Source organism: Equus przewalskii, chromosome 13 (assembly GCF_037783145.1).
Source record: "Equus przewalskii isolate Varuska chromosome 13, EquPr2, whole genome shotgun sequence".
Classification (NCBI taxonomy): domain Eukaryota; kingdom Metazoa; phylum Chordata; class Mammalia; order Perissodactyla; family Equidae; genus Equus; species Equus przewalskii.
Window position 1 is genome coordinate 22,985,486 of NC_091843.1, and position 24,046 is coordinate 23,009,531.

General features: G+C 45.9%; 2 protein-coding genes across 10 annotated transcripts in view; one reads left to right on the top strand and one right to left on the bottom strand.

The window, feature by feature from the left end:
* FAXDC2 (fatty acid hydroxylase domain containing 2) overlaps positions 1-19,132 on the top strand; it is a 42,708-nt gene extending 23,576 nt beyond the window's left edge. For all 5 annotated transcript variants that reach the window (XM_008522388.2, XM_070569146.1, XM_070569148.1 and 2 more), the window contains 5 exons: positions 2,298-2,419; positions 7,400-7,605; positions 15,500-15,605; positions 16,027-16,193; positions 17,242-19,132. In XM_008522388.2, coding sequence (XP_008520610.1) covers positions 2,298-2,419; positions 7,400-7,605; positions 15,500-15,605; positions 16,027-16,193; positions 17,242-17,398 — 758 coding nt within the window. In that variant the 3' untranslated portion in view covers positions 17,399-19,132. The remainder of the gene's footprint in view (positions 1-2,297; positions 2,420-7,399; positions 7,606-15,499; positions 15,606-16,026; positions 16,194-17,241) is intronic.
* Positions 19,133-22,820: 3,688 nt separating this feature from the next.
* LARP1 (La ribonucleoprotein 1, translational regulator) overlaps positions 22,821-24,046 on the bottom strand; it is a 78,041-nt gene continuing 76,815 nt past the window's right edge. For all 5 annotated transcript variants that reach the window (XM_070569143.1, XM_070569142.1, XM_070569141.1 and 2 more), the window contains one exon: positions 22,821-23,841. In XM_070569143.1, coding sequence (XP_070425244.1) covers positions 23,632-23,841 — 210 coding nt within the window. In that variant the 3' untranslated portion in view covers positions 22,821-23,631. The remainder of the gene's footprint in view (positions 23,842-24,046) is intronic.

The following is a 24,046-nucleotide window of genomic DNA, read 5'->3' on the forward strand; positions in this document are numbered from 1 at the left end:
ATACTCTAATCTATTTGGTCCATTCCCTACTAATGGACATTTAGGCTGCTTAAATGTTCTACTGTGATTTTTTTTAATGCTGTGATGGACATTTTCTCTTTCTCTCTCTTTCTGTCTCTGTCTCTCTTTCTGTCTTTGTCTCTTTGTCTCTGTCTATCTCTCCATCTCTCTCTCTCTTCTCACTTCAGATACTGCCAAATTGCCCTCTAGGATGTTTGTGCCAATCATATTTCCCCACAGTGCCGGCCAAGTATTTTTCAGGTATCAGTTGTCACAAGGAACTGTGGTTGATGGAACAAGAAGGATACTGGACTAGGGATACAGAGATACAGAGTTAAGTAAAACATCCTGGCCCCTTGGGATACCGAATTTAGAGCAGGAGGCAAAACATGGACAAGTAAAGTTAATAGTACAAGAGTTAGGTAACATTGTAATGTCACTTGAATAACTGCCAGTGGGGTGGACAAAGTGCTTGTTTGTTCACAGCAGGAGATCAGAAATACCTGGAATGACTTCATGGAAGAGTGGGATGTGGAGCAAAAACCATATCTAAATTTTGTCTTTTTTTTTTTTAGGAAGATTAGCCCTGTGCTAACATCTGCTGCCAATCCTCCTCTTTTTTGCTGAGGAAGACTGGCACTGAGCTAACATCCATGCCCATCTTCCTCTATTGTATATGTGGGACACCTGCCACAGCATGGCTTGACAAGCAGTGCATAGGTCCACACCCAGGATCTGAACCGGCAAACCCTGGGCCACCAAAGTGGAATGTGCGAACTTAACTGCTGTACCACTGGGCCAGCCCCTAAATTTTAAGTCTTGATCAGCATTCTCTAAAATATCCTGCAGAACATCAATGCTGTGGGATGTTAATAAGTGGACTGGCCATAGAATTTATCACCCAAATAGGGACACTTGTGAGAGTAAATGAGGTGTTATTAATAGTTATTCTGGAATGATGATGTAAATTGAAATTGTCCTGGGCAAACAGGGATGCATGGCCACCCTATTCTTAGGTGTTCTGAGAAAACAGAGTTCTAGGGTAAAAAAAAAAAAAAGCGTGGGAAAGGTTGAGTTTAACAAAGTCAATAGGTTTCTCCACTGCAGGAATTGTCAGGCCTGTTAACACACTAGTCTGGGCCATGACTCTCCAAGAGGGAAGGGCGTGAAGACTGTTTAACCGAAGAGTCCCTTGAGAGATGAGTTTTCCGCTTTGGGAAATGCTGACTAGACACCTGAAGTCCCACTGCTCCATTAGCAGGGTAATAGGGCTTAGTCGCCCTGCTGCACTCACTTGTCGACACAAATAATCCATAGCCAACCTAAAAATGAAAATTGGGGTGAGTTTATTAAGAGCCGAATGTGAGGACCATATAGCCCGGGGTCTTCCTTCCCCAAGGAAGGAAGGACGCCAAAGGAGTAGGGTGTACTGAGTGGTCATATACCCTCAAAGAGCATGTTTCACATATGATTGAAATATCCCTTTTACAACAGTCACGAGATTGCTGTCAGCACAGCGATTGACGGACACAGCAGGTAGTGGGTCTGCTGTCTCAGTGGACACAGCAGGAAGCAGGTTTGTTGTCCCAAGCTGGGTGGTCACAGGCTGCGCACAACAATCAATTCCTAGCCTAGGGAGAGACGCTTATCCTTAAGGAAATACCAATGTGGAGAAGTTGCATCTTTATCTTAAGGCCGTTTGTTCCTGTCTTTGGCACATGGCAAATGCTTAAAGCAGATACACAATGCATGCTCAACACATCAGGCCCTTTTGGAAAAACAAGGTCAGGCTGAATTAGGTTTACACCAAATGGCTTCCTCATATTCTCCAATATATCCTATTGCTTGCCATTTATTTGTCAGACTCCTAGTCCAGCGCTCGTTGTGCACCATACCATACCATACCAAGTACTTCCTTCGCTTCTCCCTTCCTGGGCAGTTCGTAAATGGTTCAGTGGGCATAGATGCTCCAATGTCAACCTGAATTATTTATATTTTGGAATGTATTATACATCTTAACATAATTTTTTTTTGTCTCCAATCACCTAGAAAGTGGTTGTCCCCATTTTACAACTAAGCAAATAAATAGAGACACTCCTTATGTGACCTGTCCATGTTCCCACAGCTAGTTTGTCACCCCAGGACTAAAGGTAGGCCCCCTGGCCCCCAGTACCAAGAGCTCCCTGGCAAAGGACAGTCTACAGTGCAGTCTTTGTCACCAGTAAGTGTGTGTTTACTTAACACATGTGGAAGAACCTGAAGTCGCCCTGATTGTTTCCTCTGCTTCCCAACCTTAGGTGCCACCCAAGTGCCCAGTCTGCTTTTCTGGAGTTTCAATGGGCTTCTATTGGTGGTTGACACAACTGGAAAACCGAACTTCATCTCCCGCTACCGAATTCAGGTCGGCAAGAATGAACCAGTAAGTGTTGCTGCAGCTTCTCCTGGTCTGTGCACAGAAAGCAAGAGCCGAACCACACTCTCAAAATTCTCACCACTGGCACAGGAGAAACCACGGCCAGTGGGAGCCAAGTTATTGTGTGCAAGTTCCCCCAACTTAGAAGGTTAGAGAGAGGACGTAATTTACCCAAATCTCAGAGCCTGTCAGTCAAGACTAATGTTCTGGTCTTTGGATTCCCAGGCCTGGCCCTGTATCAGCCTGTGCACCGCCCACCCCCCCCCCCCACCCCCCCAACCTCCCCAGCACTGTGATCAGCATTTTACGAACAGAAATTATTGTTTCAGCCTGGCACCGGGCAGAGTTCCAGAGATGTCAGGCAGCTCCCTCCTTATCCATGGGATAGGGATAGCAATGGCTGGATGCTGACACCAGGGTAACAGCTGTCGTTGTGAGTGAGGGAGGCAGCTGCTGAAACAATGACTAACCCACTATAATAGAAGGATGGTATGAATTCTGAATGTCGGGGTGGTGCTTGTTTTTGAGCAGGCCTCCTTCCCAGTTATTCAGTTCAACCAAGAGTTCATCCATGATAAACAAGACCCAGATCCTGCTTATGAGGAACTCTTGGCCCAGTAGGGGAGAGAAGGCCAGCACGCACATTGCCGACTTCCACAGCGCCAGGAAGGGAGCCCTACTGCTCCCTGAGCCTGGCTTGCCTGCTGGGTGATTTCATAACCTCCAGGAGCCTTTGCTTAACACAACAAGGAAGAATTTGATTCTTAAAGCCCAGATTCTTCCCCCAGCCCCACCCACATCACATGCTGGCACATTCCAGGCAAGACAATCACCTCTGAATTATCTGCCCAGGTGCCTGGGTGAATCACCTCAGCTCTCAGGGCGTTGTGCCCCAGCCCAGCACTCTGGAAAGCAGAATGGGTGACAAATAGTGCCTTTGACCCACATTTTCGGAACAGCCCCTTCCTGCATCAGAGCTGCTAGCCTGGCTCCCAGACCCCCTCACTTGAGATAATAGCTGCCAGCCAGCCAGGGGGCTTCCTCCAGGTCCAGCTTGGCAGGGCATGGACTGGAGCCTAAGTGTTAAAGCTAGTGCTTGGTGCTGAGAGCCCTTCATCTGTCAGACTGTGGCGGTCTCCTTACCAGGCACTATTGACGACATGCTTACATCTTCAAGGCCAAGTACTGTAATAACCTTCATCGTTCTCATGAGGAAACAGAGGCTTTGAGATGTGACATGGGTAGAACCATGATTCCCACTCAAGTTTTCCAACTCCAGGGTTCATGCTCTTACCCACCAGGCCACATCAGCTCTCAAGAAATCACCTAACACGGTAACATTTCAGGGTCTACAGTGATTGGAGAGCCACACAGGGAAGACCTCACTGCATTGTGCAGAGGCTGAGGTTCAGGAAGGTGCAGTGACTAGCTCAAGGTCCGACTGTGCCTGGGAAACAGAGCCAGGGCTCGTCTCGTCTGTGTCCAGGTCCAGGCTCCTACACTGCGTGCCTCCTCAGGTGGATCCACAAGTAAGAACGAATCCGCAGAGGCCATTTAGCCTTTGACCCATTCCAGGAAGGCCTGATCCTGGACCTAAGACATCAGAAACAGATTCTTAAGTGGGACCTGAATGATCCACTTAAGATCATTCCCATTGGTCTGTTTACTCTCCCACTCTCCAGCTGGTTCCCACCTTCTCTCTCCACAAATCCCATACACCTCCTCCCCTCACCTCCTCCGAGAGGAGGGGCTTGCTTCCTACCTCACTAGGTAAATTGGAGCAAGCAGAAGAGAGCTCGCACAGACTTCCACCCCATCAGCCTAGCAGCGACACCTGCAACACACACGCTCTGCCTTCCCGCTGAGACAGCACGTGAACCCTCCCGGCTCCTGTCTGCAGCCCGTTCCTCCACTCTCTGTGCACTACACGCGCTTGTTTACTCCAGGAGATTACTCCAGCAGTTCTCCCTTCTCCTTCTTTGTATGTTTTTTCCCGCCCTCCCCTAGATTATTCCTCTCTGGATTATTACAAACATGCTATAAAAAATTTTTTGCCCATCTTAAAACCAAACCAAACAAAAAACCCTTGACTTCATCTCACATGCTCACTCCACTCATATTTTTGTTCCCCTTTGCAGCCGAGCTCTTTGAAAGAGTATACAGCTTTCAATTCCTCTCTGTCCATTCTCTGTTTCCCAACATTTTGCAATTACAAAAAATTGTAAACATCTATGCAGAAGTTGAAAAAGTAGTACAATGATCTCTCATTTACAAGCCACATAGATTCACCAATTTTAAACATTTTCCACTATTTGCTTTATCTGTAAGTAAAAATATAAATGTCTATGCATCTATAATTTTTTGCTTAGGCATTTGAAAGTAAGTTCCATACATCATAAAACTTCACCCTAAAACCTTCAGCCTGCATCTCCTAAAAAATCACAAAACCATCCTCTCAGGGGCCAGGCCGGTGGCATAGTGTTTAAGTTCACGTGCTCCACTTTGGTGCACCGGGGTTTGTAGGTTCGGATCCAGGGTGCGGACATCACATCACTCATTAAGACATGCTGTGGCAGTGTCCCACATACAAAATAGAGGAAGATTGGCACAGATGTTAGCTCAGCAACAATCTTCCTCCAGTATAAAGAGGAAGATTGGCAACAGATGTTAGCTCAGGGCCCATCTTCCTCCCACCTCCGGAAAAAAACCATCCTCTCACCTCCTCTATAAATCTCCTCCAATTAGGCCTTCACTCTCACTGCTCCACCAGAATTGCTCTTGGCAAGGTCACCAGTGTTCCTGTCTCAAGCTTGTCTCATGAGACTGACCAGAAGCGTTTTCACGGCTGCTCATTCTTTCATCCCTGTTGTATCTTCTTATAGCTGGCTTCCAAGACACCCGCTCTCTTGGTTCTCCTCCAGCCTCACTGGTCACTCCTTCACAGTCTCCTTTTTGCTTCCTTCTCTTCTCCCCAACCTCTTAATGTTGAATACCCTGGGGCTCAGACATTGGTCCTCTCGCTCTCTTCATTCCCTCAGTTATCTCTTCCAGTGTCATGACTTTAAATTCCATCTGTATGACGACAGCTCACAAGTTTATATCTCTAGCCCAGAACTCTCTTCTGAATTCCAGGCTCAAATACCCACCTGTCTCTTTGACATCTCCACATGGATGTCTCATGGACATCTCCAATCCAACGCGTCCCAAAGAGAGTTTTTGATCTCCCTTGCAAAGCTGATGCCACCCACAGCCTCCGCATTCTGAGTTGATGGCAATTGTACCCTTTAATTGCTTAGGCCAAAAGACTTGGAGTCATCCTTGATTACTCTCTTTCTGGCATACGCCACATCCAGTTTTGCAGGAAACCCTATTGGCTCTCTTTCCAAAATAGATCCAGAATGCAACCACTTCTCACTCCCTCCTTTGCTGCCACCCTAGTCTAGCCACCATCCTCTCTTGTGTATATTATTGCAATTTTTATTGGTCTCTCTATTTCTGTTCTTTCTCCCCTGCAGTCTATTTTCAACACAGCAGCCAGAGTAATCCTGTAAGATTTTGTCATTTCTCTGCTCGCAACGCTGCAATGACTCCCCTTTCCTCTTGGAGTAAAAGCCAAAGTCCTCACAATGGCCTACAAAACCCTGTATGCTCTGGCTCCCTCACCTTACCCACTCACTCTTCACCAGCCAAGTATGCCAGAAAGGTGTCTATCTTAGAGCCTTCTCACCAGCTATTCCTTTGCCTGTAGACTCTTCCCCCAGATATGTTTGTTTCCCTCACCTTCTTCATCTTCTTGTTCAAATCTCACCATCTCAGTGGAGCCTACACTGACCATTCTATTTAAAATTATTGGTTCCAGGAATATAAACTGAGTGAGGGCAGGAATCCGTTCCTTGCTTTCTTCCCAGCACGTGGAACACTGCATGCTACATAGAAGATGCTCGATAAGTGAACGAATAAACATGTGTGACACCTCCTGTTGATCAAGGTTTCCAGAAAAGGAGTATGGCTTCATCTACAGGTGCTCTCAAACCAGGCTCACCAGACCTGGCTTCACCATTGAGTGCAACTAAAAGCTTAGAAAGTGAATTCTAGAGTCAGTCATACATGCAGTGCCTGGAGTCTGATGGAACTTCGAACACAGCCTCACCTAGGGGCAGAAACCCTTCCAGTTTTACAGAGTGAACTTAGGGAGAAACCTGTTCTAACCAATCCCAAACCAGTTTATCAGGACCCAGGAAGTGACCTGTGGTGATGGGGCTGTTCCCGGGAGGCCCAGTGCTCTGACGAAGGGAAGGGTCAAGGGGTTACTGATTCTTGGGGAGAGGCTGGCTGTAGTATTGAGGCTCAACAGGGTCTGGGCATTTGGGGTCAGCTCTCCACAGTGACCCTGGAGAGAATGCTCAGGTAGGCCCCAGGCTGACAGCTCCTCTGTGAAAACCAAGAAGACAGGTCACAGGAAGTTAGTCAAGCGGCTAGATGGGCAGCTCCCTGGCTCACCTTCTTCACTCTGGACCTAGTCCAGTGAGGCTGGACCACATGAGGAGGCAGATGACTTTGATCTCTGCACCTGATCAAGGTCAGGCCTGTCTGGATGAAGGGCTATAAGGGTGAATAAGGATATCAGCAGGAGAGTTGACAACCTTCTCCAAGCACCCTTGCAGCTCCCCAGGGTGCCTGTCAGGAATACGTCAGGCCTGGCCAGAGAAATGGGGAGGACAGTGGTGACAGTTGCAGAACCAGGAAGGAGAAGGCAAGATCAGGTCGAGACTGAAGGCTGCCAGGAGGGGAGTTTCGAAAGGCGGGGGCATTACCAGATGGTTCTACCCCAGGGTTGGGCAGCAGTCAGGGGCTGCTGGCTACAGCCAGACATCACTCCTAGCATCCACCCCTGAGTGAGGGCCTCCTGTGAGTGGGTCACAGTGGAGTCTAGTTTCTAGAAGTTTCTCACTCTTGCCCATCTCCTTCCTTCCGTCCCTTGGGCAGGTGGACCCCGTGAAACTACACCAGTCAATCCGCACAGTTCTCTTCAACCAGCACTTTATCACTTGCCCTGTGCTGGTCGTCCTCTATCCCATCCTCAGATTGTGGGGAGACCCCTGCCGCCGAGAGCTACCCACCTTCCACTGGTTCCTCCTGGAGCTGGCATTCTTCACTCTGACTGAGGAAGTCATGTTCTACTACTCACACCGGTGAGCAGCCCCTTGGTCTCCTAGGGCTCACTTTCTTTGTTTTAATCTTATTTCTTTATTTATATTGTGGTAAAATATGTATGCATAAAATTTACCTTTCTCTCCATACAGTTTAGCAGTATTAAATACATTCACTTTGTTGTGCAACCATTACCATTATTCACTTCTAAAACTTTTTCATCATTCTGAACAGAAACTCTGTACCCACTAAACAATGACTTCCCATCCTCTCCCACCTCAACCTCTGGTAACCTCTATTCAACTTTCTGTCTATATGAATTTGCCTATTCTAGGTACCTCGTATAAGTGGAATCATACAATATGTGGCCTTTTGTGTCTAGCTTGTTTCCCTAAACTTAATGTTTTCAAGGTTCATCCATGTTGTAGCTTGTATCAGAATTTCATTTCCTTTTTTCTTTTTGACTCTACTTCCAAATGTTTATTTTTTTCTTGTTTTGTTGAGGTCATAATAGTTTATCACATTGTGAAATTTCAAGTGCACATTATTATTTGTCTCTCACCACATATATGTGCTCCTTTACCCTTTATGCCCACCCCCTAACCTGCTTCCCCTCTGGTAACCAGTAATCTGTTTTTGTCCGTTTGTTTGTTTATCCTTCATATATGAGTGAAATCACATGGTGTTTGTCTGTCTCTGTCTGGCTTATTTTACTTAACATAGTACCCTCACGGTCCATCCATGTGGTTGCAAATGGGACGATTTTGTCTTTTTTATGACTGAGTAGTATTCCATCGTGTATATACATACATACATATATAGATATATATATATATATATATCTCCATTGTGTGTGTGTCTTCTTCTTTATCCACTCATCAGTTGATGGGCATTTGGGTTGCTTCCATATCTTGGCTATTGTGAATAATGCTGCAGTGAACATAGGGATGCATAAGTCTCTTTGAATTGTTGATTTCAAGTTCTTTGGATAAATACCCAGTAGTGGGATAACTGAGTTGTATGTTATTTCTATATTTAATTTTTTGAGAGAATTCCATACTGTTTTCCATAGTGACTGCACCAGTTCACATTCCCACCAGCAGTGTATGAGAGCTCCCTTTTCTCCACATCTTCTCCAACATTTGCTATTTTTTGTCTTGGTGATTATAGCCATTCTAACAGCTGTATGGTGATATCTCACTGTAGTTTTGATTTGCATTTCCCTAATGATTAGTGATGTTGAACATCTTTTCATGTGCTTATTGGCCATCTGTATATCTTCTTTGAGAAAATTTTCATATCCTCTGCCCATTTTTTGATCGCGTTAGTTCTTTTCTTGTGGTTGAGTTGTGTGAGTTCTTTATTTATTTTGGAGATTAACCCCTTGTCAGATATATGATTTGCAAATATTTTCTCCCAGTTGATGTGTTGTCTTTGTATTTTCTTCATGGTTTCCTTTGCCTTGCAGAAGCTTTTAGTCTGATATAGTCCCATTTGTTTATTCTTCCATTTGTTTCCCTTGCCCAAGTAGACATGGTATTTGAAAAGATGTTTCTAAGATCAATGTTAGAGTGTATTGCCTATATTCTCTTCTAGGAGGCTATGGTTTCATATCTTACCTTCAAGTCTTTAATCCATTTTGAGTTAATTTTTGTGTATAGCATAAGATAATGATCTACTTGGATTCTTTTGCATGTGGCCGTCCAGTTTTCCCAACACCATTTATTGAAGAGACTTTACTTTCTCTGTTGTGTGTTGTTAGCTCCTTTGTTGAGGATTAGCTGTCCATAGGTGTGTGGTTTTATTTCTGGACTCTCAGTTCTGTTCCATTGATCTGTGTGCCCGTTTTTGTACCAGTACCATGCTGTTTTGTTTACTATAGCTTTGTAGTATATTTTGAAGTCAGGGAGTTTGATGCCTCCAGCTTTGTTCTTCTTTCTCAGGATTGCTTTAGCTATTCTGGGTCTTTTGTTGCCCCATATTAATTTTAGGATTCTTTGTTCTATTTCCATGAAGAATGTCATTGGGATTCTGGATTGAGATTGCATTGAATTTGTAGATTGCTCTAGGTAGTATGGACATTTTAACTATGTTTATTCTTCCAATCCATGCACATGGAATATTGTTTCCATTTCTTTATGTCATCATCAATTTCTTTCAATAATATCTAATAGTTTTCCGTGTATAGGTCTTTCACTTCCTTGGTTAAATTTATTCCTAGATATTTTCTTCTTTTTATTGCAATTATAAATGGGATTATATTCTTGAGTTCTCTTTCTGTTAGTCCATTATAAGAGTATAGAAATGCAACTGATTTTTGTAAGTTGATTTTGTACCCTGCAACTTTGTCATAGTTGTTGATTATTTCTAATAGTTTTCTGATGGATTCCTTATGGGTTTCTATATATAGAATCATGTCATCTGCAAACAGCAAGAGTTTCACTTCTTCATTGCCAATTTGGATACCTTTTATTTCTTTTTCTTGCCTAATTGCTCTGGCCAAAACCTCCAGTACTACATTGAATAAGGGTAGTGAGTGGGTACCCTTGTCTTGTCCCTGTTTTCAGAGAGATGGCTTTCAATTTTTCACCATTGAGTATGACATTGGCTGTGGGTTACTCATATATGGCCTTTATTATCTTGAGGCACTTTCCTTCTATATCTGTTTTATTGAGAGTTTTAATCATAAATGGATGCTGGATCTTGTCAAATACTTTCTCTGTATCTATTGAGATGATCATGTGGTTTTTATTCCTCATTTTGTTGATGTGGTGTATCACATTGATTTATTTGCAGATGTTGAACCATCCCTGTGTCCCTGGTATAAATCCCACTTGATCATGGTGTATGATCCTTTTAATGTATTGCTATATTTGGTTTGCCAATATTTTGTTGAGGATTCTTGCATCTATGTTCATCAGCCATATTGGCCTGTAATTTTCCTTCTTTGTGTTGTCCTTGTCTGGCTTTGGGATCAGGGTGATCTTGGCCTCGTAGAATGAGTTAGGAAGTGTTCCATCTTCTTCAATTTTTTGGAATAGTTTGAGAAGGATAGGTATTAAATCTTTTTTGAGTGTTTGATGGAATTCTCCTGAGAAGCCATCTGGTCCTGGACTTTTATTTTTTCAGAGGTTTTTGATGACTATTTGAATCTCTTTCCTTGTGATTGGTCTATTCAGACTCTCTATTTCTTCTTGATTTAGTTTGGGGAGGTTGTATGAATCAGAACTTATCCATTTCTTCTAGATTGTCCGATTTGTTGGCATACAGTTTTTCACAGTATTCTCTTATAATCCTTTGTATTTCAGTGGTATCCATTGTAATTTCTCCTGTTTCATTTCTAATTTTATTTCTTTGAGCCTTCTCTTTTTCTTAGTGAGTCTGGCTAAGGGTTTGTCAATTTTGTTTATCTTCTCAAAGAACCAGCTCTTAGTTTCATTGATCCTCTCTACTGGTTTTTTTTTTTTTTTTTGGTTTCTAGTTCATTTATTTCTGCCCTAATTTTTATTATTTCCCTCCTTCTGCTGACTTTGGGCTTTGTTTGTTATTCTTTTTCTAGTTCTGTTAGGTGTAGTTTAAGATTACTTATTTGAGATTTTTCTTATTTGTTGAAGTGGGCTGGTAGTGCTATGAATTTCCCTCTTAGGAATGCTTTTGCTGCATCCCATATGAGTTGGTATGGTGTATTTTCATTTTCGTTTGTCTCTAGATTTTTATTTCTTCTTTAATTTCTTCAGTGATCCATTATTTGTTCAGTAGTATGTTGTTTAGTCTCCAGATATTTGTCACTTTCCCAGCTTTTTTCCTATAGCTGATTTCTAGTTTCATAGCATTACTGTTGGAAAAGATGCTTGATATGATTTCAATCTTCTTACATTTATTGAGGCTTGCCTTATTTCCCAACACATGGTCTATCTTTGAGAATATTCCATGTGCACTTAAGAAGAATGTATATTCTGCTGATTTTAGATGGAGTGTTCTATATATATCTATTGAGTCTATCTGGTCTGGTTTTTCATTTAACTCCACTATTTCCTTGTTGACTTTCTGTCTGGATCATCTATCCATTGATGTAAGTGGGTCGCTGAGGTCACCTATTATTATTGTGTTGCTGTTAATTTCTCCTTTTAGGTCTGTTAATAGTTCCTTTATGTACTTTGGTGCTCCTGTGTTAGGTGCATATATATTCATAAGTATTACGTCCTCTTGGTTAAGTGTCCCTTTTATCATTATATACTGTCCCTCTTTGTCTCTCATTGTCTTTTTTATCTTGAAGTCTTCTTTGTCTAAGTATGACAACACCTGCTTTCTTTTGTTTGCCTTTAGCTTGAAGTATCATCTCCCATCCCTTCACTCTGAGCCTCTGTTTGTCTTTAGAGCTGAGATGTGTTTCCCGGAGGCAGCATATTGTTGGGCCTTGTTTTTTAATCCATCCCGCCACTCTCTTTTAATTGGAGAATTCAATCCATTTACATTTAGAAGTGATCATTGATATATGAGGGCCTAATGATGCCATTTTGTCACTTATTTTCCAGTTGTTCTGTATTTCCCTTGTTTTTCATCCCACATATTTCCAACTGCCAGTTCAGTTTGGTATTTCTTTATGATGGTTTTCTCAGTTTTATCTTTATTTATCATTTGTTTCTCTGTTCTGATTTTTTGTTTAGTGGTTACTGTGAGGTTTGTATAAAAGATCTCATAGATGAGATAGTCCATTTTCTGATAGCCTCTTTTAGTCTAAGCAGGTTCCATCCCTTTCCTCTTCCCCATCTATGTTATTGTTGTCACAACTTATTCTGTTTTGTGTTGTGAATTTGTGATTAAAATGAAGTGATTGTAGTTATTTTTTATGCTTTCCTTTCCTTTATTTTTAATGTTATAATTGTTTGCTAACTTGTTCTGATAGCTGAAATTTTCTGATTTTGTCTGTCTATCTCTTTGCTCAAGGCTTTGTAAACCCTTTATTTATTTATTTTCAGGTATGAGGGCCTTCTTGATCATTTCTTGTGTGTGTGTGTGGGGGGGTCTTTTGATGATGAACTCCCTCAGCTTTTGTTTATCTGGGAAAGTTTTTATTTCTCCATCATATCTAAAGGATAGTTTCACTGGATAGCGTATTCTTGGCTGAAAGTTTTTGTCTTTCAGAATTTTGAATATGTCATTCCACTCTCTCTGAACCTATATGGTTTATGCTGAGAAATCCACTGAAAGCCTGATAGGGATTCCTTTGCAGGTTATTTTCTTTTGCCTTGCTGCCCTTAATAATTTTTCTTTGTCATTTACTTTTGCCGGTTTACTAATATATGCCATGGAGAAGGTGTTTTTACATTGACATAGTTAGGAGTTCTATTAACTTTGTTTACATGTAATTCCAGCTCCTGCCACAGGTTTGGGAAGTTCTCAACTATTATTTCTTTGAACAAGCTCTCTTCTCCTTTCTCCCCCTCTTCTCCCTCTGGAATACCTATAATCCTTATGTTGTGTTTCCTAATTGAATCGGATATTTCTCAGAGAATTTCCTCATTTCTTTTTAGTCTTAGTTCTCTTTCCTACACCTGCAGCTTTTCTATACTTCTGTCCTCTAAACTACTGATTCTGGGGGCTGGCCCGGTGGCACAGCGGTTAAGTTCGCATGTTCCACTTCTCAGCAGCCTGGGGTTCGCTGGTTCAGATCCCGGGTGCGGACATGGCACCGCTTGGCAGCCATGCTGTGGTAGGCATCCCACATATAAAGTAGAGGAAGATGGGCACGGATGTTAGCTCAGAGCCAGGCTTCCTCAGCAAAAAGAGGAGGACTGGCAGTAGTTAGCTGAGGGCTAATCTTCCTCAAAAAAACAAAAAAATAAACTAGCGATTCTGTCCTCCATAACATCAGCTCTATTTTTTAAGGACTCCAAATTTTTCTTTATCACATTCATTGTGTTTTTTATCTCCAACATTTATGATTTTTTTTCATAGTTTCAATCTCTTTTGTGAAGAATTCCCTCTGTTTATTAATGTTATTCCTGAGATCATTAAACTGTCTTTATGAGTTTTCTTGTAACTCAAGAGTTTTTATAACTATTTTGAATTCTCTGTCATTTAGATTATAAATTTACATGACTTCAGGATTGATTTCTGGGTACTTGTCATTTTCCTTCCAGTCTGGAGTGTTAATATACCTCTTCATGCTATGTGATGGGGTGGACTTTTGCCATCGCATAGTGGTAGTATCGTCACCGATTCCACCTGCCACCACTGAGTGGGGCAGGATTGAGCTTTCTGAGCCTCTGTGACCCCTCGTGGATGTGCCTGTCCATTGGAAGCTGTGCCAACAGGGCCCCTCTGCCTCTGCCTGCTGGCCACTGCTGCTTTATACACCTACACACAGGCAGGGATTCCCTGCTCTGGCCAACTGGCTGAGCTGGTGTGCTAGGCTTGGGATGCAGGGGCATTTTCTTTTGTGTGTGCAATCCCACTGTCTGTCCACCTGGGCTGCTCGGCTTGGTGTGGACACCCCCACGATTGCTTAGCTGTCTCAATGTGGAGTGTTCATTCCCACAGGCTGGGAGGCAACTCTGAGAGTGTAGGCATTCCCATGGACCGCTTCCTTTTTCCCCTTCTCCTCTCAGTGTTGCGTGCTGGCTGCCATGCAAGGTCCCACACCCTAGATCACTGCTGCTCAGGAGGGAGAGGAGATCTCCTTACCTCCTTCCACTGCCTCCCGGGGAACTCCAGTATCCCACCTTCAGACGTATGGCTGAGTGGATCTCTCAGACGTCTGTTGTGTTGTGTGAATGTCCTCTGTTGGTGTATGAATGTCCTTTTCATTGTATTTTAGAGGGGAGAGACTAAGAGCTCACTCTGCCGCGATGCTGATGTTACTCTCTCATTCCTTTTTAACGCTGAATAATATTCCATTGTATGCATATGCCATATTTTGTTTATCCATTCATCTGTCAATTGGACAATTGGGTTGCTTCACCTTTTGGCTATTGTGAATAATGCTGCCATGAACATGAGTGTACAGGTATCTGAATCCCTGCTTTCAATTCTTTTGAGGATATACATAGGAGTAGAATTGCTCTATCATATGGTAATTGTACATTAAACTTTTCGAGGACCCACCAAACTGTTTTCCACAGCAGCTGCACCATTTTACCTTCCCACCAGCAAAGCACAAGGGTTCCAATTTCTCCACATCCTCCCAGCACTTGTTATTTTCCAGTTTTGTTTTGTTTTTTGACTTTTTTTAGGGCTCACTTTTTTTTCCAAGATTTTATTTTTCCTTTTTCTCCCCAAAGCCCCTCAGTACATAGGTGTATATTTTTAGTTGTGGGTCCTTCTAGTTGTGGCATATGCGATGCTGCCTCAGCATGGCTTGATGAGCAGCGCCATGTCTGTGCCCAGGATCCGAACCAGCGAAACCCCAGGCTGCTGAAGTGGAGCATGTGAACCCAACCACTTGGCCACAGGCCCAGCCCCTAGGGCTCACTATTAAACAAGGAAACTGGAGCCTTGGAATTGTAGGTGTAGGACCAACATCACTTGGCCTCAGAAGCCTACAATTGAATAGTTAACTAGACAACTATTTGTTCCATAATTGACAACTTAAGATCACTGAGGAATGTCCAGAAAAGAAAGAGCCTTCTCCAGTCATCTGTGCAGCAGGGCAGTTTCCCATTCATTTCTTTATTGAATCCTTTCTGGGCAGCATCCCCATTTTACAGCTGATATAATTGAGGTAGAGAGAGGCAAAGTAACCCACTCCCAAATTATGCAGCATGAGAAGTGGGGTTAGAACTTGAAGGCAGGTCTGTCTGAGTGCCAGTCCAGTGTGTTTTCAACTTTGCTCCATAGATGTAACCCCTAGTTCCTACCTTTGGTTACTCATGGTCTGCTGGGGGAGGGAGAAAGGGAGATTGGCAGATTATTAACTATCAACTATTGTCCCAGTCTCCTTCACCACCCAACATTCTACAAGAAAATCCACAAGAAGCACCATGAGTGGACAGCTCCCATTGGCGTGATTTCTCTCTATGCCCACCCTATTGAGCATGTGGTGAGTAGAGCTCCTCTCTCCCCAGACGCAAAGGGCAGAGGGCCCCAACCATCTTCCCTAGATTTCCTGAAGAATTAGACTACACTGGCCCTTTCTTTCCTCTTTCCACTAAATAACTACCATTTCTTATTGACCGAGCACATGCCAGGCTATGCTAGATGCCCAACATGTTACCTCGTTTAATCTTCCCAACAATTGTAATCCTCATTTTGCTAATGAGGAGGTTGAGGTTCAAACAGTTAATAATGTCTCAGGTTACAAAGCTGAATGACTCCAGCAAATCGAGGTCCTGAAACTCTTTCAGCTTCTCCAGATCTGAGTAAAGGAAGTCTTCCTGGTACCACTCTAGGGCAAAGTGGACACCCAACTGGGTGCCCTCCCTCTCCCTGAGGCCCACCTTCAAACAGCCCTTTCTTTGCAGGCCTCCAACATGCTGCCAGCGATGGTGGGTCCCATAATAATGGGCTCCCACTTGTCTTCCATCACCGTGTGGCATTCCTTGGCCCTCATCACCACCACCATCTCTCACTGTGGCTACCACCTACCTTTCCTGCCTTCGCCTGAATTCCATGACTATCACCATCTTAAGTAAGGCCCCTCTCCCCATTGTGGGTCCCTGGGCAGTAACCTCCACCTTTACTCCTGGAGTTTCTGATAGCAGACATGACACTGGTGTCTCAGTTTAGACATGGGTGCTAATGGAGGGAGAGGTTTGGAGGTGGGGAGAATAGTGACCACACTGGACCCAGACTACCTTGTCCTTTTCCTTCTTTCTGACACTAGGTCTTCCATAAACTGTGGGTTTTAAACCTTTGTTTAGGTTCTGGACACTGAGTATTTAATGTAAGCTATGGACACTGTCAGAACAATGCCTATATGCATAAAAATCCTGCATGCAATTCAAGGGCAGTTGTGTGCCCTCTGAAAGTCTCCAGGCCTCTTCCAGTGTGCTCTATGAACCTCCTGCACCACAATCCCCTGAGATGCTTTTTTCAAATGCAGGCTCTTGGGTTCCACTCCAAACATACTGAATCAAATTAGCTGGGGGAGCAGGGCCTGGAAATCTGCATTTTAATACGTGTTCCAGGGGATTCTACTGGAGGTGTCCCTGAACCTACCTGAACAAGCCAAGCTCTGTCACAGGTTTTGACTTGTGTGCATCAGAATCACAGAGAGCCTTTCATAGGAAGACCACAGATTTTCAGTCTGGAGTGGCCCCAGGAATGTGTGCAACACCTCCCCAGGTTATTCTGATGCAGGTGCTCAGCATGGTGGGGACAGGTTGGGGGTAGGAGGGCTTAGAAATGCATGAGAGGGGCTGGGCTGGTGGCATAGCAGTTAAGTTCGTGTGTTCCACTTCGGCAGCCTGGGGTTCGTCAGTTCGGATCCTGGGTGTCGACCTGCACAGCACTCATCAAGCAATGCTGTGGCAGGCATCCCACATATAAAATAGAGGAAGATGGGTACAGACGTTAGGTCAGGGCCAATCTCCCTCAAAAAAATGAGGATTGGCAGCAGATGTTAGCTCGGAGCTAATCTTCCTCAAAAACAAACAAAATAAAGAAATGCATGGGAGCCTGGCACAAATGAAATGGAGGTCAGCACACTGGCCTCCAGCACCTTCCTCCTTCTTCAGGTTCAACCAGTGCTACGGCGTGCTGGGGGTGCTGGACCACCTCCACGGGACTGACACCGTGTTTAAGCAGACCAAGGCCTACGAGAGACATATCCTCCTACTGGGCTTCACTCCACTGTCTGAGAGCATCCCTGATCCCCCGAAGAAGACAGAGTGAGAGAGGGCCCGAATGCCACCCTGGCTGTCCCCTCAGCAGTGGACTCCTGATCGGAACTAACAACTTGCTCCTTCAGCCATGCTCTCTCTAATGACGGCCCCATGAGGGCAGGGGGAAAGTCAGCTTCCTAGCAAAGCAGGGCCAAGGATGGGATCAGGGCTCGCCCAGCTGCCACTGTTGTCTCTCAAGGGGACCAGGAGTTGGCTTAAGGAAGGGAAAAAACAGCTCCCAGAGACTCCTTTGTGGCCTAAGCAAGATGTAGAGAATGACAAAGGTGGCAGTGAGACTGGAGGCTACATGGCTCCAGGGACAGCTCCTTCTGGTCCCAGGGGTTGGGGGACCCAGAAGACATCGTTTTGCACCTTTTTGTCCCCAAAGCTTTTCTCATACCCTACTCAGGTCAGGGCCAACACACACACACACACTGAGTCTGTGACAAAGGCCCCACTTCAACTCTGTCCCACTGCAAACAAACATCATCCCCCTCTGAAAAAAAAACCCCAATCCAGGGAGCTCCCCACTGGATTAAAACTGAGATACCGGCGAGGCACAGAGCAAGCCCCAGTACCTTCAGCCATGCATGGAAACCAAGCCCTGTGGACTTGATAAACTGGGGCCCCTTTTATCCACAGAGGGAGGGGTCAGTGTTGCTGACTTTTGGGGACACCCAACAGAGGCCCCTTATTAGCCTCTCTGAAGCAGGATCAAAGAGGCTAGAACCCTCTTCCTCCAATGAGAAGGCAAGAAAAATATAGCTGAACAAAGGGCAAAATCTTCATTTTTCCCCAAATGATTAACCAGCTGTCTCAACACCACTTATTCCAGATGATTTCATCAGTGATGCCATTTTCAAGGGAAACCTTACCAGGAACCTTATCATCTAGAACAAAACCACAGGGAGGCTCAGGTTGAAGCAGTCCTCACTCTGGCTTTCCCTTAGCAGCCACTGACATGGCCGGGAACATGAGGCTCCCAAGAACTGGAAGAACTTTCTTTGGTTTGAAAGGTCATTATCAGTTACTGAATTCTTATGTATATTTGGGTCTATTTCTGAACTTTTGGTTCTCTTCTGTCCAGAAAACCACCCACTGTAGTTTCATAATATTTCTGGTATTATCTGGTAGGGCCAAATCTCCAGGCAGAACTACCAAAAACGACTTCTTCCTAACAGCCCTGGACCCCAAAGGACCTGCCCAGTAGACCAACTGGGCACTTAACAGGCAGCGAACTCCCTGGCCTTCCAAAGCCATACCCACCCTCCTCTGGCCTTGGTGGGCCTGGCTCCTCCCTAAGACAGCTGGTGCTCTCAGCTTAAGCACAGCTTCTGGGGCATCAGTGCTCTAAGTTCTCACAGCTGCTGGCCTGCACCCACAACCTGTTACTACAAATAGCTATTTGGAAAATATCTTCAGTGTACTTAAGAAGGGTAGGGAACAGGGAGTGTGGATAGAGAGAGGGAACAGATGTGTTCTTCCCCTTTAAGGTCTTTAGGTTTTGAGGTACTGTAGGGGCTTAGAGAGACAAGAGGCTGTCATTCTCCCACCACTTTTGGCAGGCAGGTGGTGGGCCCTGGCGGAGGGGCCCAGCTCTAACCTTTTCTGCATCAAACAGAATGGCCCTGAGCTTGGTTAACAAATAAGACTCAAGAAAAGGCTGAGGTCTCAAAATTCCCAGCTGAAGATGTGAATGTGAAAGGAGAAAGCATGGAAAATAAACTGGCCTCCTTTCTTTCCAGTAGCTGCTTGTTTTTTCTCTCCACTACATGCCTCATTCCAACACTCACGATCACGTCATCTGGGAGCCACAGCAGGGCAACTAATCAGTGGCCTCATTCTTGGGCATGCCTAAAGGTTGTGGAAGGAGACTGAACTGTCTTCCTGTTCCCAAATCAGTCTGCAGAAGCCCTGGCCACTATCTCCTAAACTCTCCTTCAGCCCGTGGAGGCCATGGGTGGTATTAGTTCCTGCCCACCAGAGGGACAGTGGAATTCTCTAGAAAACCATTTTTGATGGGATGCTCAGGTGCCAGGCATGTGAGACAGTTGTCAGTTGTTGAATGAATAAACAAGGCCATGCCTCATTGTTAGGTTTGTAATTATACATCTAAGCCAGACTGGCCTTCAGAATATTACTGCCAGCTCCCAGCCTCACGGCCTGGAAAAAGCCACCAACAGCCCAGGGGCCAGTCTTGGGTGGTGTGTGTGTGTGCACGCTCATCATTCCATCCTTCCCTAGCGTCAGTCCTCACACCTGGACTCCACCAAGGCCACAGTGCTGAACTGTTACTCCTTTACACCCCAGCAGGAAGTTTGTTCACTGAGGGGCTGTGCGAACCCTCCTACCTTCCCGACAGCAACCTCTATCTTCCCAGCTGTCTCCTAACACAAGGCCAGGTCACAGCCAGTGCACGAAATCCTGGGAGCAGAGCAATATTTCAAGGTTGAAATTCTGGAATTCTGTCTGTTGGACTGGTGTCTCTTTGTTCTGACTCGACATAGCTCCCATGTCTCACTTAAGACACAAGGTGGGCATGAACTCAAGGCTGACAGAACTCACCTGGATACACTAGCAGCCTTAGCTCTGTGAGGCGCCACTGCCATAGGGAGATTCCCCAGAAGCCCAGGGCAGACCCTGCAGAGGTTTCTGGGGCACATCCGGAGTGCAGGGTTCCCCTGGACCCGAGGGAACCTGCACTGGGCCCCATCCCTCAACACCCAACAAATGCACCCCCAATGGGAGACCAGCCAGTATTTTGCCTTTTCAAGTTTTTATTTTTATACATTTTTTTGTATTAAAAAGAAAAGCATAATTACCACAAATTACAAAGGACTAAAGCAGGACTAGAATAATGAATGAATCACTTCAGCCTGGAAAGCAGATACTCTCAATAATATTAATGTTATAATACAAGCTCATTCAAGTATTTTACATTTCTTTTTTTTTTGTCCTTTTAAATGTGATATCCTAGCACATGGTAAAGATAATGTACTATGAGCATAAGGTGGAACCTTCTCCGCAAAGCCAGATGACAAGTTTTCCTCTCCAGTGAGAAATGGGCTGTAAGTTCAGATCTTCTCCGCCTGTGCCATCAACACAGCTGAAGGAGAGGGTGGGGCTGAGGCTAACCTAGGGACCCTTCCACACAAGATACTCTGGGGTTCCACTCAGGAGGGTGCCAGACGATCCAGACCACTACCCAGACTTTTGGCAAAAAACTTCCCCACCCCCTAGCTAGTTGTCTTCCTTGCCCCTCCTCCCCACTTCCAGGGCCTTCTGAGCAGCTTACTTTCTTTTGTAAAATCAGTCATCAGGAAAGGAGAAAAGAGCTACAACGGAACAAAACAAAAACGTAACAACTTTGACATGGGGACTCAGCTCTCAATCTGAGCCCCAGGGGTCCAGGCTAGGGCAGGGCTCGGCAGCCCTTCTCTACTGGTAGTGCATTTGCTCCCAGGCTCAGGAGAGGGTGAAAGAGAAATCTGCCCCTTTGCAGGGCGGAGGCACACAGACCTGTTTGATGCCCAAAGCAGGGAGGGCATGGACCAATCTTGGAAGGGTGCAGGACAAACAGAAGGATTTGGACAGGCTGTCACTTTGTGTCTCAGATCTTGGATCCCCCTGGGAGGATGGTGGGTGTGAAGTGGCAAGCGCCGACTGCCCCCCGCCCACCACTCCTTGCATGCTTGTCACAGATACATCGGTCCTAAATTCAAGTGTCTTCAGAAAGTGAAGATGTAAACTACTCTTTGCAACATTAACTCCTAACATGTTACAAAAAAAAAAGGAAAGAGAAAAAAGCCCCCTCCCCCATCCTCAGCCTATGTTGAGATGAAGTCCTCACCTCCCCACCCCAAAGGGGTCTCCCTCTTTCTGAGGTGTCTGTGGGGAGGATCAGGGAGAGGATGGCAGCCCTCCGGCCTGGGAGTAAACTCTAGATAAGAACCACCTTTTCCCACACTCCCAAGGCTTCCTTGTACCCCCAAACCCAGCAGAGGACAAACACTGAGGTTTCTGTGGTGTTGGATACAGTACAGGGCTGAGTGACCCAAAGGAAAGAAAGGAGGAATAAAGGGGTGGAAGAGGGGGTGCAGGAGTCCAGTGTCTGGTACAGTGTGGGGCAGGCACCAGACTGGGCAGGGAAAAGCCTCAGATCCCATTAGCAGAGCAGAGACAGGACGCTCATCCTTGGCTTTCGAGACAACCAGCTCACAGGAACTGAGATGGGCTTCCCACATACTAACCACTGGGAGGGTAGCGGGTGGGGGTGGGAGGGCACAGGCCAAAAGCAATGAGGTGCCCAAGACAGAGGGCAAGCCCTTGCCAGCCTGGGATTCTGTATCCTACTCCTCACCTTTGGGCCCAACAGAGGAAGCAGTTGAAAAAGAGGGCCAAGGAAGTGTCAGCGACTGAGCAACACCACCACGAGCTTCTCTGTGCTGCCTGGTCCCCACTAGGGTGAACGCATCACCACGCCTGCACCTGACACACAGCCCAGTCTGTGTGGGTCAGTCCTTTGTTGCCCTCCCTAGCTTTGGATGCAAGTAGACTCCAGCCATTGCGTTGTCATCCACAGCCCAAGCAGTCAGTGGCTGGAGAAGAGAAGTCAGGTATACTCTATGTCCACATATACCTTCCTGCCGCGGGGCTTCTCCAACTGGCAGGATTCCCCCCAGCCCCCAAATCCTCCTCATCCCTCGTTCACAGGCGGGGCAACTGGAGGGTGGGCAGAGATGGCTTGCAGAGGGGGGATGCAAGATGGGGAGACCCCACCAGACCCAGGGAAGAGAATGGCATCTTTCTCCACCTTTTGTGAGACAGAGCCTCCTTGAGGTCTCAGAGGTCTTTCAGGGCAACACAAGAAACATGTCCAAGCCTCAGCTGCCAGGTGTTCACCTTTCCCCTCTGCGGCGGGGAGACGGCCAAGCTGAGGACAATGTGTCCAGATCCAGGCCAACGCTCTTCTCCAACAGTTTGAAGCAAACTTGGCCTTGGGGTTCCCAGGGTAGGAGGAAGGGTGTCACGGCAGGACAGGGCCCGGTGTGAGGAAACAACAAGCAGAGCGAGGACACGACACAGGACGTCAGCTTCAAACGATGCAACAGCAGGGATATTTCGGGCATGGCTCTAATCTGAGCCGCCCCCAACCCTCTTGCCCACAGGCAGGAGGCACTGTACATGCAACTCAGTCCAGAGAAAGATTCTTGCCACTCCAGCCCAGGCACATCCAGAGAAGGCGGGAGCTCTTCGAGTCGACTCCACCGAGGAAAACAGGCATTCGGGGATTTCAGATCCCACTTCACAATAAGGCAACTTTTAAAAAAATATTATTTCCAAGAACAAAACAAAAGAAATTCCAAGAGTAGGGGAAAGACATCACTTTCTGTGGATTAGGTGGGGGTTTTTTGATTTTTTTTTTTTTGGTCTTTTATAGTCAATTTTGTCTTTTTTTTTTTTTTTCCATTTTTCCAAGGATGGAAAGATCAGAGAAAAATAAAATAAATCATCTTTCAATAGTCTTTTCTGGTATGAGCAGCGTCTCTCTGGGCTGGGGAGGACAGGGGCATGGGGAGAGGGGAGGAGGGAGAGGCTGAAACCTTCCCCCACCCCCACTTTACATCCTTTGGTTTCCTTCTCCCGGAAGATGGCAGAAGGGCATGGTGGGGACAGCAGGGGGAGAACACCATGATGGCAAGCCCCAGATGGTCAAGGGGCTGGTGCTTGTGGGGCCCAGGGACGCTGCCAGAGCCTTCAACAGGACAGTGCTGGGCAATGGGGCCCACAGGGCCTTCTTGTGGGCTGCATAGTTGGCTCGAGGGGGAGCAGGAGGAGGCTGTGGGTGGGGACCAGGGTTGCGGCCTAACAGCCGCGGGCAGGGCTGCAGAAGTGATTTTGGTAATCCAGACGAACTATCAATAATTTAAAACTTGATATATATATATATATATATATATATATAAAAAAATCTCCCCCCTTTCCCTCCCCCCCTTAGAAGAAGCCAGGATGTGAAGAAGAGTCATGGAGAGGGAAGAGGGAAGGGGGTGTGTGGAGGCTCCTGCCCGGGGTACCTCTGATAGCCCAAATGGTGTATACATTGCTACTCAGCACAAAGGCCCATCCTAATGACTCTAAGGCCTGTCTCTTCTCTGTCCCCTCTCCTGGGACTGGGCACCCCCATGGACTCTCGCTCACCCTCACCCCCTCCCCCCACTGCAAACCCCAAGGCTAAGGGGCTTTTCACTTTCCCAAAGTCTGTGTGTCCGAGTGCTGGCTTGTCCATTTGGCATCTTCCCGGATGGGCTGGCCAGTGGGTGGTGTGGGGGGTTGGCTGATCATGGTGGCAGGCCTGCTGGAAGACTGGGAGGGGCACCGCTTCCTGCCCTCACCGCTGCCACCTCCTGCTGCCACTGGGTGTCGCTTGTGGTTGCCCTCTTCACCCATCGGGGGCTGTAACAGAGGAGGAAGTCATAGGTGACCAGGGAGCACTACCCACACCCGCTTCCTTGCCAGGGCTGTCTAGAGACACCCTACCTCCAAATGTAGATAACAGGTTTAACCTTAAAATCTAATTACCAGTTTTATCAAGCACATCTCCATGCCAAGATGCCAAGCCCCGTGCTATTTTAAGCACATAAACTCATGGGGTCTACAC